This window comes from Megascapheus bottae, chromosome 1, assembly GCF_031878675.1.
Source record: "Megascapheus bottae isolate mThoBot1 chromosome 1, mThoBot2.hap1, whole genome shotgun sequence".
In the NCBI taxonomy this organism is placed as follows: Eukaryota; Metazoa; Chordata; class Mammalia; order Rodentia; family Geomyidae; genus Megascapheus; species Megascapheus bottae.
In genome coordinates, this window is record NC_143509.1 from 413139 (window position 1) to 425752 (window position 12614).

Consider the following 12614-nt stretch of genomic DNA (forward strand, 5'->3'; position numbering starts at 1 on the left):
TGGTTTGAAGCCAGCCTGGGCTGGTCAGGAAAGTCCATGACACACACTCACTCTCTCTCTCTCATCAGTCCTAGGGCTTGAACTCGGCCTGGGCGCTGTCCCTAAGCTCTTCAGCTAGTGCTCTACCCTTAAGCCACAGCCCCACTTCCGGTTTCCTAGTGGTTAATTGGAGGTCAGAGTCTCAAGGACTTCAGTGCCCTGGCTGGCTTTGAACCGCCCTCTTCAGATCTCAGCCTCCTGAGTAGTTTGGATCACAGGCGTGGGCTACCGTGCCTGGCGGGGAGACTCTCACCTCTCCCTAGTTAACCACCAAAAAGCTGGAAATGGAGATGTGGCTCAGGTGGTCGAGCACAGGCCTTGAGCGTAAAAGCTCAAACCCCAAGACAGGCACAGAAATAAAGGGGCAGGGGCGGGGCAGGATGGAGCACTAGTGCGCGCCCGGTGCTGGACCAGCGGGTCCAGCCGTCTCTGCGCACCAGCAGCCCGGGCAGCACAAAGGCGGGGACGTCGACCTGCACCACGGGTGCATGAATCTCGGGAGGGAACCGTGGGGCCGGGCGGTCGGCTGCCCCCGCCCGGGGTGTGGGTCCCTCGAGGCGCCTCGCCTGCGCCCCCACCCGGGCCGGCCCCGGGGCCTGGCCCTCGCCTGAGGCGCGGGCTCCCCGGTTCCCCCCGTGGATCGAGGCCGCCACGGAGCAGCTCGCGGGCGGGGCCCAAGCGCGGCCGCCAGAGGGCGCGCGCCGACCGGAGAACCGGGCGGGCGGAGGGGTGGGCGCGGGGCTCAGAGGCTCCCCGGCTCTGGGGAGACCCGGTCTGGCCTCCACAGCCGCCCCCTGCCTCGCCGGGCGCCCGGTGTCCAAGCGTCGGCCGCAGTCCTGGAAGGCCGGGAGCCCTCGGCCAGGCGTGGGAGCGGGGTCCGCGGGTCCCTAGGGCCGTGTGCACAGGGCCCGGGCCGTCCCCCCGGGATGTGCCCCAGCCCGTGCCCTGGGCCGGGGCCGTGGCCGCGCGGGGGCTGGACTCCGCGGTCAGCATCGATTGTCGGGTGACGGCCCTGGCCAGGGCCCCGGGCACCGTCCTGCCCCCTCAGGCGGGGTCACCGCACGCCCTGGCCAAGGCCCCTCGACGACCGCCCGGGCGCCAGGCCTGAGCCCGGCCGGGGGCACTTGGTGGAGAAGGGCTTTAGAAGAGGCTTTGAAGGACGCGTAGGAGCTCTCCGGACGGGCCCCAGCGCTCTCCGTCGCCCCCGTTTCTGCAGAGTGTGGGTCTGTCCCCATGTTTCCGGAACTTGTCCAAGCTTGTTCTCCGTCTTTGCCGCCTCCCCCCCCCAAAGTGCCGGGGCTCCCGCCCAGCAATCACGGGAGCGTTTGATCCGGCGGGGCGGGGCGGGGTGGGCAAAGTCCGGCCACTATAAAGGCGGCGACAGCCGGCGGGTTTCGAAGACCAGAACCCGGAGCCCCGCGCCCGCCATGGCCGCGCGCCCTGCGCCCCCGGCCGGCCCGCCGCTGCTGGCGCTGCTGGCGCTGCTGGCGCTCGCGTGCCCGCCGCCCGGGGCCGCCCAGCCGCCGGCCGCGCAGCGCCGCCTCGTCGCCCCCGACGCCCGCGCGCGGGACGCGCGGCGGCGCTACCAGGACCTGCTGGCCCGGCTGCGCACCGGCCAGGGCTGGGCGGACGCGAACGCCGCCCGCGCAGTCCGGATCATCGTTCCGGAAGGTGAGTGCCACCGCGGGTCCCTGCGCCCCGTGTTCCACCGCCGTCCCGGGGGCCTCCGTGTCCACACGTGGGCGCGGGCATCCCTGGTGGGCGGGTCGGCCCGGGGGGAAGCCGGGCTGGATGACTCCGGGGTGTCGGAGCGGGCCCCAGGATGGAGGCTCGGCTGGGATGCGGTGGGAGGCGCGGGGGTCCCGGGCGCGGGCGGCGGGGCCGGCGGCGAGCGGTGGGAAGAACCTGCTGGAGCCGGTTCCGAATCTGACGCAATCGCTGGTCCAGATGCGGAGACTGGTGCTGCCCGAGAGGGAGAGGGGGGCGGGCGGGAGAGGCGGGGCGAGCCCCGGCCCCGCCCCCGGCAGGTGCAGGCCCCGCCCCAGTCCCTCCAGGGCACCGCCCCCTCCGGCGCTGGCCCCGCCCCTGCTCGCATCAAATCACCATGGCTTCACGCCGGCCCCGCCCCGCCCGCCCCGTACCTCTCAGCCCCGCCCTCGCCGGCCCCGCCCCAGCGCGCTGGCCACGCCCACATCCTTGCCCAGCCCACCGGCCTGACCCGGCACGGCTTCCGGAGACCCCGTCCTGCCCTCGCCCTCAGTGTTCCCTGGGCACCTCCGGTCCACCTCGGGCGGATGGGCGCAGGAGGATGGCGGTGGCAAGCGGCGGACGGAGGTCCCCCCCCCCCCCCCGAGGGCGACGCGGCCGGGGCCGGTGGAGGGTGGTCCCGGGGCCCCGCTCTCGGCGCAGTCTTCGTGACCCTTGCTCTCTGTCCTCCCCGCAGTGCGGCTGGGATCCCACGGCCACCTGCTGCTGCGCCTCTCCCGAGCGTCCCTGACGCGGGGTCTCCCCGCCACCTACCACGTGCACCGGGCCCTGCTCCGGCTGTCCTCGACGGCGCCCGGCGCGTGGGACGTGACGAGGCCTCTGCGGCGCGAGCTCCGCCTCCGGGCACTCCGGGCGGACGCGCTACGCCTGCGCCTGCCCCGGCCCGCGTCCCCCGCGCCCTCCGCGCCCCCGGAGCCCGGCGCCCGGCCGCAGCTGGAGCTGCACCTGCGGGCGCGCGCCGCCAGGAGGCGCCGCAGCGCGCACGCGGACCAGCGCGACCGCTGCCCGCTGGGCCCCGGGCGCTGCTGCCGGCTGCACACGGTGCGCGCCTCGCCCGAGGACCTGGGCTGGGCCGACTGGCTGCTGTCCCCGCCCGAGCTGCAGCTGCGCGTGTGCGCCGGCGCCTGCCCCGCCCGCTACCGGCCGGCCGGCACGCACGCGCAGGCCAAGGCGCGCCTGCACAGCCTGCGGCCCGACGCCGTGCCCGCGCCCTGCTGCGTCCCCTCCGACTACGAGCCGGTGGTCCTGGCCCTCCGCGGCGAGGGCGGCGACGCGGCGCTCAGGACCTTCGAGGACCTCGTCCCCAGGAGCTGCCACTGCGCCTGAGCGGCCTGAGCCCCGCGCCCTCCCTGGCGCGCCCGTCTGCGCCCCCGCCTGCACGCGCACCTGCGCCCGCCCGTGGGCTCGCCCGCCTCGGGCACTCACCCGCGAGCCCGCCCGTGGGCGTCCCGGCGAGCACACCCACCGGGGGCCTGCGCCCGCGGTCCTGATCCCCAGGGGCCCGGGGCGCCTACTCCGCCCCCTACTCCCTATTTGTCCTCTATGGGTATATTTATGTCTGTATTTATTATTTATTTATTAGTTTCTACCCAGAATGTTTACTTATTTAATGTTCTTGTAGTAAAGTGGATGCTGAACAGATTCCTGAGGTGTCCATGGCCCTGTGTGCCGACCTCACTTTCTCCAGAGCACCTGACATAGGATGGGTGTCAAAAATGGGTGCAGGGTTTTGGGGTGTCTCACAGTCTGAAGATGCTCATGGACCCCAGGGCCCTGTATCCCCATCCGTCCTCCATTAGCTTGTTCCTAAGACACGTGGACAGTGCCCGCCTCACTCCCCCATCACATCTGTGCACCTGGCAAAGCCCTGATCCTTCAGACAGCTAGAAACGGGGGGGATCGGTGAATTGTGCGCAACGTCTTCCTGCACGTTCTATCTTCCAGCTCCGCTCACCACAGCCAGGCCCAGCCTGGTGCTGAGGCCAGAGCTGAAGCTGGAGGATGAATGGAGCCAGGCAGGGAGCGGGCTGGGTGCCCCAGGTCCCCCAGGACCTGAGAGCCACAGATGCGGAGCCCACAGCCTGTGACTCCTGGAGCTTTTATTAAGCAACAGTTGCACAGACGGGAGCAAGGCTGTGGCCCTGTCCCCTCATCTGCCCCTTGGAGGCTGTGTGGGCGGCTGGCCCATTGGCCAGGGAGCAGCTGGATCACCCCATGCCCTCCCTGGGGACCCCCACAAGGGCCGCATGGAGGCAGCCATGCAGCTCAGCACCCATGAGCCATGTACTCCTCTTCATCCTGCGGGGCCTGGCCCAGGGACTCCAGATTGCAGTAGACAGCCTGCAGGTCCATACTGGGGCCGTCGTAGTTCATGTAGAAGTTGCCGTCCTCAGAAGCCAGGGCCCTGTGAAGACATTGTGTCAGCCCCAAGTGGAGGCTCTGAGAGGAGAGGCTACTTACTCCACATCACACGCCACCGAGGGTCACAGCTCCACCTGGGATTGTGTTCATGTGTGTGAGTGTGTGAGTGTGTGTGTGTGTGTTGGTGTAGATAGGCAGTCCTGGGGCTTGAACTCAGGGTCTGGAAGCACCCCACTTCTGACTTTTTGGTGGTTAAGTAGCTATAAGACTCTCATGGAAGACCAGGAGTGTGGCCTAGGGGTAGAGTGCTTGTCTTGATGCATGAAGCCATGGTTCCATTCCTCAGAACCACATACACAGAAAAAGCATTCAGTGGTGCTGTGGCTCTAGTGGTAGAGTGCTAGCTTAGAGCAAAGCCAGGCCCTGAGTTCAAATGCCAGGACCAGCCCCCTCCCCCACGGTGCCCAGGCTGGCTTAGAACCACCATCTTCAAATCTCAGCTTCCAGAGAACCTAGGACGACACTGGAGCCAGGCTCACTATGAGTGAGTGAGATGGGTTTAAGCTGGCTGGGCCAGGCCTCCTTCTGAAAAGAAGGATCAGTGTACAATCTGAGAAACCGAGGCAGGGGTGCTGCTCTGCTTTCCCAGCTGAGCCCAGATCACTCAGAGAAGGTAGGGAATCCCCCCTCTTCCCCCTCCCCCTACAGCTATCTGAGGCCAGAGAAACCAGAGGCCTTTTCCTTCCCTAAAATTGAGATGCTGGCTGAGTTTTACACTGAAATCAAGTTTCAGTTTCCTCTTGAAAAACTGGAAGCTGGGCCCTGCAGGCCTCAGAGAGAGGCTGACTGGAGCCAGCACCTGCCTGACAGGGAAAATGTCTTCCTGGGTCCCCTAAAGCCACAACATTGGGGCAATGATATAAATAAACCTCTCACAGGCGCAGAGCTCCCGCTGTGACCCCAGGACAAGGGAGGTGGGGAAGAGGTCATGAGTTCAGGCCAGATAGGACTGCTACAGGCAGTAAACAAACAACTAAGAACTAATGTGCTCCAGGTCTGGGATCAAACATAACAATAATAATAATAACAATAAATATAAAAGCCAGACAGCCACTCAGAGCCCAGTGTGCTGGCCCACCATCTGCAATCCCAGCTACTCAGCAGGCAGAGGGAGAAGGAGCACAGAAGTCAGGAGTTTGAGGCCGGTCTGAGCAACATTAAGGCTCTCTCTCTTTAAAAGAAAAAGGAGGAGGAGGAAGAGGAGAAAAAACCCTATGGTTGAGTGGCATCTGTGAGTCATTCACACTTTAAACTTCCTGAACCCATAGGGTCGGCAGAGAAAAGCCCTGCCACGCTGTGTAACCTTGCACAAATCCTCCCCCTCCCTTCTTCAGCAACTAGAAACCACAGGGCGAACTCTAACAATCCACTTAGAGGCCAGGCACACCGGGAGGCAGGGCCCCTGGCCGGTCCCGGGGCTTGAACTCAGGGTTTGGTGAGCTTTGAGCTCAAGGTTACAACTCTAGCACTTGAGCCACAGCTTCACCTCCAGCTTTTTGTGGTCCCTGGTGAGGAGTCTCACAGACTGTCCTTCCCAGGCTGGCCTTGAACCCAGATCCTCAGATCTCAGCCTCCTGAGTCGCTCTCACCACAGCCCTGCAGCTGTGGTCACTTCTGCTTTGTCCAAGTTTGTACCTGCTTTGCATAACTGGCTCATTTCTGAGAACAGCCCAGCCTCCAGGCTCCAGGCATCCCCTGCCCCTCTGGTCTCCGCACTCTCAGTCTCCCCTGCCCCTCCTCCCTCAGAGCTGGAACTCGCAGGACCGCCCTGGCCCTGTCTGTGGTTCAAAGCAGTTTGGCAGCTGTTCCATTACAGGAGGAAGGGAGGGAGGTGCAAAGGCAGCCCCCGGGCCTCTGCAGGACCAGCACAGGGCATTGAGCCCCTCCACGGCCGGGCCCGGCAGCCCTCTGCCTCTCCCTCCCCATCCAGAAAATGGGTTTTATGGGTCTCAAAGCAGGGACAGTTCCCACGGACAGGAACTTCCCCAGCTCTCACCCAGCAGCCCGGGGAGCTCAGAATGGTACCGCTCCAGGCCTTAGGATGTACAGCACGCAGGAAGCAGAGCCAGGGCTCGCTCCAAGCTCTGGGCACCACAAGGGGCCCTCACGATGGTGAGCAGAGCTAGGATTTTGAACCCCTGGCCAGCCCGGTCTGCCTGTTTGCCCATGTGGGGTCGGTCACTCACCTGTGTGGAAACCCCTGGGGCTCCTTGGCTGCTGGGCCAATGACCATGTTCTCGTAGTCGGGTGTGGATGAAGGGGGCGGGGCAGCCCCTTGGCCCGTGGCGCGGGGGCCCCGGCTACTGTACCGTGGCTGTGAGCCGGGCCTAGCTCTGACTCCGGCTCTGGCTGCGTCCTGAGCACCCCAGCCTTTACCCTGGCCTATGACCCCCCGCTGGCTCCGGAGTCTCCAGGCCAGCAGTGAGCCGGCCATGACGATCCCAAAAATGATGAGGCTACCGGCCACTGCTGCCCCAATGGTGGCCGGGGTTGGGCCCAGGGGACAGCTGGTCTCCAGGAAGGTGGACAGGTTCTGGGAGGCCCCAGTGGCCTCGTGCACACACTGCAGGGACCACGGGCCAGAGCAGTTGTCCCGACGAGTCTGGAGCCAGACGGCCAGCACGCAGCTGCAGTCAGCCTGGAGGTCAAGGCTGCATCGAGCAGCCAGGGTGGCCGCCACATGGCTCAGCGGGTTCCTGGCCACATTCAAGGTCTGCAGCCCCTCCAGGTCTCTGAAGAAGGCCGGTGGGAGCTCGCGGAGGCCATTGTTGGACAGGTCGAGGACTTGCACGCGCCTAGCCCGCAGAGGCTCGTTCTGGGGCAGCCGCACACTCTGGCCGCTGAAGTTCAGACACGTGTCACTGAATTCCCTGGTCCAGTCCACGTCCCCGGAGACCACGGAGCAGGCAAGGCACAGGCTGGCCAGCCCCTGCAGCATCGGCGGCAGCAGCAGCCAGGCCGAGGGCATGCCCATGGCCCACCTAGGGACGGGCAGACGAGGGCGGTCGACCACAGTCCTGTGGCACCGCGCTCTCCGCCCAGAGTGTGGTCACTTCTCCCGAAGCTCCCAGAGGCTCAAGCTACTTGGGAAATAGCATAGCACAGCGCAGCTCCTGGCCTGTCACACCGCAATCTCTGGTCCCCAGCCTCAGTTTCCTAACAGCACCTCGCTGGCCCTGGCCGGGGCATGGCAGACAAGGCCAGGCCCTGACCAGCCCCTTCCCACCTTGTCCATCACTGCTCACTTGGCCCCACCAGGCGGGATGTAAAGGAGCGGCTGCCCCGGAAGCCAGCTGCCCCCCTCCACGGGCGGCTGGGGCTCGCGGCCCCGGGTCCTGGCTCACCTGTCGTGGCCGGAGCCTCGAAGCACCGAGCAGATCGCCGAAGTCCCGGCGCCTGGGCCTCCGCGCTGGAGCGACTGGGCGAAGAGGAACTGGTGCGGGGGAGGAGCGGGGAGGAGCGGGAGTCGCAGGGCCCCCCGCGGGCCAGGGCGGGGCCGCCGGGCCCACTTCCCTCTTGCTGGGGCGGCAGCGCTGCGGCCTTGCCACCAGGCCCGCTTCCTGATGTCGGCTCCACTGAGGTGAGCCAGGCTCCCAGGGGCGGGCGTGGCCAGCGAAGGGTGGGCGGGGTCAGGGGAGAGGCGTGGCCGACGACGGGGCGTGGCCTGCGACGTGGGTGTGGTCGATGGGCGGGGTCCTAGAGGGGTGGGCGTGGTCAGCGAGCAGTGGATGTGGTGAGGTGAGAGTGTAGGTCAGGTCCATCACGGCGTGGGCGTGGCCAAGAGGAGGGGTGTGGCGACCGGAGGTGGGCGTGGCCGGCTAGCTGCTGGCACGTGGTCAAGTGCCACTGAGGAAAAGACATTCTTGAGTGTGGGGGGGAATGGGCGTGGCTGCCTTGAGTGGGTGTGGCCTCAGTGGTGGGCATGGTGAGAGGGACTGCAAAAGCAAAGGTTTGGGCCGAGAGAGTGTGGCCTGGTGGTGCTGTGAACCCAGCCGGGACCCACGAGCCGGCGCCCAGCTGGGTTGGCTGTAAGGCTGGGGTGGGGACCCAGCCTGGGGGGAGGCAGACGGTGTCCGTGTTGGTCCCCGTCCACTTCTTCCACCCTTTCCCGTCGCCCCGGCTCCAGAGGCCCTGATCCGCCCTGGGGGAGGCAAGGCTCCTTGTTCTGGATCTCCTTGCTGCCCCCCTCCAGCCCGGGACCCGCCCCACGGGCACAGGGCTCGGGGAGCTGCGGCTCCGCGGGCGTCCGGGTCTTGAGCCAGGGAAGGCGGGGGCTAGGGAGGACTCGGCCTTCTCCTCTCTCTACCCCTTCTCTGCACTGAGATTCCTGGCTGGCCTGGGGCCGCGCCTGCCCTCACCGCCCCAGCTCTGCCCACGGCCTCCGGTTCTGAGGGCAGCCGGGAACCTGAGTCCTGAAGCAGCGCTTAGTCTGCAGGCGAGGCGATGTGGGATCCCAGCGCGCCCACTGTCCCGCAGACCCCACCCCCGCTCGCCTGCGGCCGCCTGGGCCCCTCATCTCGCGGCTCCTCTCCTCTACTAATCCACATGCTGGCTTCAGCGCCTTTAGCCAATCAGGGCAGAGCGCAGCTGAGCTCGGCCAATCCGGGCCGCGGGGCGGGGCCACCGTGCCCAGGACAGCGCTGTCATCACTCAGGCGCTCCGCAGGCCCGAGGCCTGGGGGGCGGAGGCCCGCCGCGTTTCTTCCCCCAGCCCTGCGTGGCCGAGGTTCGATCCCCGCCAGGCTGGGGCTGAGCCCGGGCCCCCTCGGTGCCTCCGCAGTGGTCCTGGAAGAGGGCCGACCTCCCCGCGTCCTCCAGTCAATAGTCCCGTTTTTGGTCTCCTTCCTCCCACGCCTCGCCGGGGCCTTGGGTGAGGGCGCCCGCCACCCCCATCCGGGCCAGCAAGCGGCATTTCTAAGCGTTTTATTGTTGGGGAAAACTGGGTAGGCTGGACTCAGCCGACAGAAGAGCGGGGCGGTGGGGCCGCGCGACCACAGCGTCACGCGGTGGGCATCTGGGGAGCCAGGGGCTGCGGGTGGCCGTGGGCGTCGCCGGTGCAGCCGTTGGCGGCCGCCGGCTGCGTCTTGCACGACAGTGGGCTGGCGGCGGCGAGCGGGCCGCAGGCCTGGGCGAGGCGGTAGGGCCGCTCCATCTTGTGCTCCAGCAGCATGTGATTCTGGGGCGGGAGCCCCACGCAGGCCCTGGCGGAGGGGCGGCATCAGCGGGGCCCGGGCCGCCCCCGTCCCCGCGCGGCCCCCGCACCGCCCGCGCCCACCTGAGGATGTTCTCGATGCAGCTGCGCTGGCGGAAAAGCGCGTTCACCACCGGGCTGCCGGGCGGCACGAGCGGGGCCTTGAAGAGGAAGCTGAGCAGCGACAGCACTGTGTGGAAGCCCTGTGGCTCGGGGTCGGCGTCGGTGGAGAAGCTCACGCGCTGGCACAGCTCGGTGAGCAGCACCAGGTCCAGCATGATGGGCGCGGCCAGCAGCGAGTCCTGCGGAGGGCGGTCAGGGCGGGGCCTCCGGGCGCCCCGCCCCTTCCCCAGGCCCGCCCCCGTTCCTTCCCCAGGCCCCGCCCCTCCACGCACCTCGCACGTGTTGTGCAGCACCAGCGTGTTGGTGCCGCCCAGCATCAGCTCCGAGGTGTACTCGTCCAGCGCGCGCTTGCTGTCGCCCACGTAGGGCACGTACTTGATGACCACCTGGGGGCCGCAGAGTGCCGCCCGTCGTCCTGGACGCCCTTGCCCCGGCCCGGCCCGGCCGCCCCCACCTCCACGCTTGTCCTAGGAGAAGACCTCCCGGGGCCCCGCCCCACCGCCCCGCCCCCGTCTCCGCCCCACGCACGCAGTGGTCTGGGTGCTGGCCCGGCGCGTAGAGCACGGGGTTGCTGTGCACCATGTCATCCACCACGCTGCTCTTGGACACCTCCTTGGCGCGGAACTGCTGCGGCGCCGACAGGTTCTGCCCGTCGTTGTTGCCCAGGTGGTTGTAGCTCACGATGGACATGGTCTGCGGTGACCACAGCCCGGGAGCGGCGCTAGGCCGGAGGAGCCCGGCCCAGCGCCCTTCCCGCACCACACCGCGCACCCCCTGCCCGCGCACCTTAAGACCGGAGCCGATGAGGAAGTCCACGAGCACGGACTTGACCTTGGTTTGGCCGGACTTGAAGTCATCACCGCCCACGAACACGCGGTGCTGCGAGGCCAGCTCTAGCGCGCCCGGCACCAGCGTGTTCTGTGGGGACCCGTTGAGGAAAGCGCAGCCCTCCAGGATGCTGGCCACGGCAAAGAGCGTGGACGGCGACACTTCTCCTCCCACCTGCAGGCCCGGCAAAAGGAGCGGTCAGCGAGGGGACCGGACGCAGGCTGACCGCGGCCCGGCCCGGCGCGTGCCCACCTGGATGGTGCGCAGGAGGTTCTCGGCGGTGTCGTTGAGTCCTGGAACCACTTCGCAGAAACGCTCGGTGTTGGCCGTCCACAGCACGATGACCTTGTCCAGCCCTGCGCTGGCCCGGAAGTCCTGGATGTCCTTGCGGATCTGCTCCAACTGGGAGGGGAGGGGTCGCTGAGACGCGGCACCGGAGCCCGCGCCACCCGTGCCCGCGCAAGCTGGAGGGACGGGGTGGCACCTGCTCTGCGCGCGAGCCCGGGATGAGGTTGTCGGCCCGTGCGCTCTGGTTGGCGGCGATGAACTCAGGGATGTAGACCGAGGGCCGGGGTCGCAGGTGCTCCATGTGCGGCCACAGCTGCTCCTGCAGGTGGCAATCCAACACCTGTGCGCGCCGCATGGCCTCCGCAAGGTTCAGCGACGAAATGTCCCAGCCTGGAGGAGGCGGGCGCGGGGATCTTCACGTGAGCTCGACCGAGCCCCGATCAGGGGCCCTGGGGACCCCGCCCCTCCGCCTCCAGCCCCAGGCCCCGCCCACCATCGAACACCAGGTCGTTCGGCGCCACCATAGGTAGCATTGCGCAGAAGGGCACAAACACCTCCTGGCCTTCAGCATCCAGGCCCAGGCTCACGGTGCCAGACTGGGTCAACGATCCGTAGTAGTTGGCTTCCTGAGGGCGGCAGACGCAGGGGTTGGGCCTAGAGCGGGTCCCAGCCTGAGCCCCAGGCTCCGCCACACAACCTCCCTTTTGCAGTTCAGAGGCTCAGCCCATGCCTAAAACGCAGTCCGCGCCCCTCTGGAGGGCGCGCCCACCGCCCCGGGCCCCGCCTCCTGAGGCCTCACTGGTGGCTTTCCAGGGACACCCCGCCCCCGCAGGGCCCCGCCTCCTGATGCCTCACTGGTGGCTTTCCAGGGACGCCCGCCCCGCCTGGCCCCGCCCACCGCCCTGGGTCCCGCCTCCTAGGCCTCACTAGGCCCTCTTCACGGGACACCCCTGTAGCCCCGCCCATCCTCCAGGGCACGCCCTCCCGCTATAAGCTCCGCCCCCACGCCCGCCCCGGAGTGCTCCCTCCGGACCCCGGCGCCCCCAGGTCGCGGCGGCCCCCACCTTGCGGCCGGTGCGCGTGGGCCAGGACAGGCGCAGGCGGTTGGCCAGCACGGCCGCGGTCAGCGTGGAGCCGTTGTTGCCTCCCCAGCCGACCAGCATGACCCCGAGTCGGGGCACCTGCCGGGCGGTCCGGAAGGTGTAGCGCACCGCGGTGGGCCGGACCTGCGGCGGGCAGCGTCATCAGCCCGGCCCGGCTCCTGGGCGCCACGCGCCGGGCGGGCAGCCGCCCGTCCCTACCGGCCACTCACTCGCCCACCTTCAGGCCGCCGCCCTCGCGGCAGACGCGCGTCGTCCGGTACTCGTACCGCGCCTCGATGGCTTCGGGGCTGTAGACCACGTCGGGACTCTCCACCAGGAACTCGGCGGCGGCGGCGGCCTCCATGGCGGCGAGCTGCGACCGGAGGGGCTCAGCGCGGATCGCGGCCCCAGCTCGGAGCCCCACAGTCCCCACGTCCCCAAGCCCGGAGCCCCGGAGTCCCCCAAGGAGCTCAGCGTGGACCCCGACCCCCGCCCCGAGCCCCCAGCCCCGAACCCCCCAGCCCCGGAGCCCACCCCGGCCACCCACCCCGGCCCACTCACGGAAGCGGAATGGGCTGGGAGCCGGGCGCGCGGGCGCGGAGAATAAAGCCGCGGCCTCGCCCCGGCTCCGCCCACTCGGGGCCGGCCCCGCGCCGCGGGGTGGGGGTGGGGGGCCGGAGTTCGAGGCCCAGCTGCCCCAGCCCCGTCCCCTGCCGGGCGGAAGCGGCGCGGGCGGGGGCGCAGAGCCGCCCCCGCTCCCCGCCCCAAGTCACGGGGTGCGGCCCGGGAGCGGGGGGGGGGGCCCATCTGGGGGCGGGGAGCCCTGTCCCCCTTCACGCGTGGCCTCGGCCTCCCCTCCTCCAGGGGAGCCGAGGC

At 68.5% G+C, this 12614-nt stretch overlaps 3 protein-coding genes across 5 annotated transcripts; 1 reads left to right on the top strand and 2 right to left on the bottom strand.

The window, feature by feature from the left end:
* Positions 1 to 1466: 1466 nt before the first annotated feature.
* Positions 1467 to 3427, top strand: Gdf15 (growth differentiation factor 15). Its single transcript, XM_090351482.1, has 2 exons — positions 1467 to 1710; positions 2483 to 3427. The coding sequence occupies exons 1-2, from the start codon at positions 1467 to 1469 to the stop codon at positions 3130 to 3132; spliced, it is 894 nt and encodes a 297-aa protein (XP_090207608.1). The 3' UTR covers positions 3133 to 3427.
* A 552-nt stretch (positions 3428 to 3979) lies between these two features.
* Lrrc25 (leucine rich repeat containing 25) lies at positions 3980 to 7202 on the bottom strand. The gene is made up of 2 exons (XM_090334552.1): positions 6414 to 7202; positions 3980 to 4210 (listed from the first exon to the last, which is right to left on the bottom strand). The coding sequence occupies exons 1-2, from the start codon at positions 7199 to 7201 to the stop codon at positions 4072 to 4074; spliced, it is 927 nt and encodes a 308-aa protein (XP_090190678.1). The 5' UTR covers position 7202; the 3' UTR covers positions 3980 to 4071.
* A 1931-nt stretch (positions 7203 to 9133) lies between these two features.
* Positions 9134 to 12388, bottom strand: Isyna1 (inositol-3-phosphate synthase 1). 3 transcript variants are annotated; one of them, XM_090334389.1, is made up of 11 exons: positions 12300 to 12388; positions 11977 to 12111; positions 11721 to 11837; positions 11150 to 11282; positions 10853 to 11046; positions 10621 to 10770; positions 10327 to 10542; positions 10069 to 10233; positions 9813 to 9926; positions 9502 to 9719; positions 9134 to 9427 (listed from the first exon to the last, which is right to left on the bottom strand). In XM_090334389.1, the coding sequence occupies exons 2-11, from the start codon at positions 12100 to 12102 to the stop codon at positions 9226 to 9228; spliced, it is 1635 nt and encodes a 544-aa protein (XP_090190515.1). In that variant the 5' UTR covers positions 12103 to 12111; positions 12300 to 12388; the 3' UTR covers positions 9134 to 9225. The 3 variants fall into 3 exon arrangements, with proteins under 3 accessions (XP_090190515.1, XP_090190497.1, XP_090190506.1); XM_090334371.1 differs by having other exon boundaries at positions 11721 to 11882; XM_090334380.1 differs by lacking the exon at positions 12300 to 12388 and having other exon boundaries at positions 11721 to 11882; positions 11977 to 12199.
* Between the last annotated feature and the right edge of the window lie 226 nt (positions 12389 to 12614).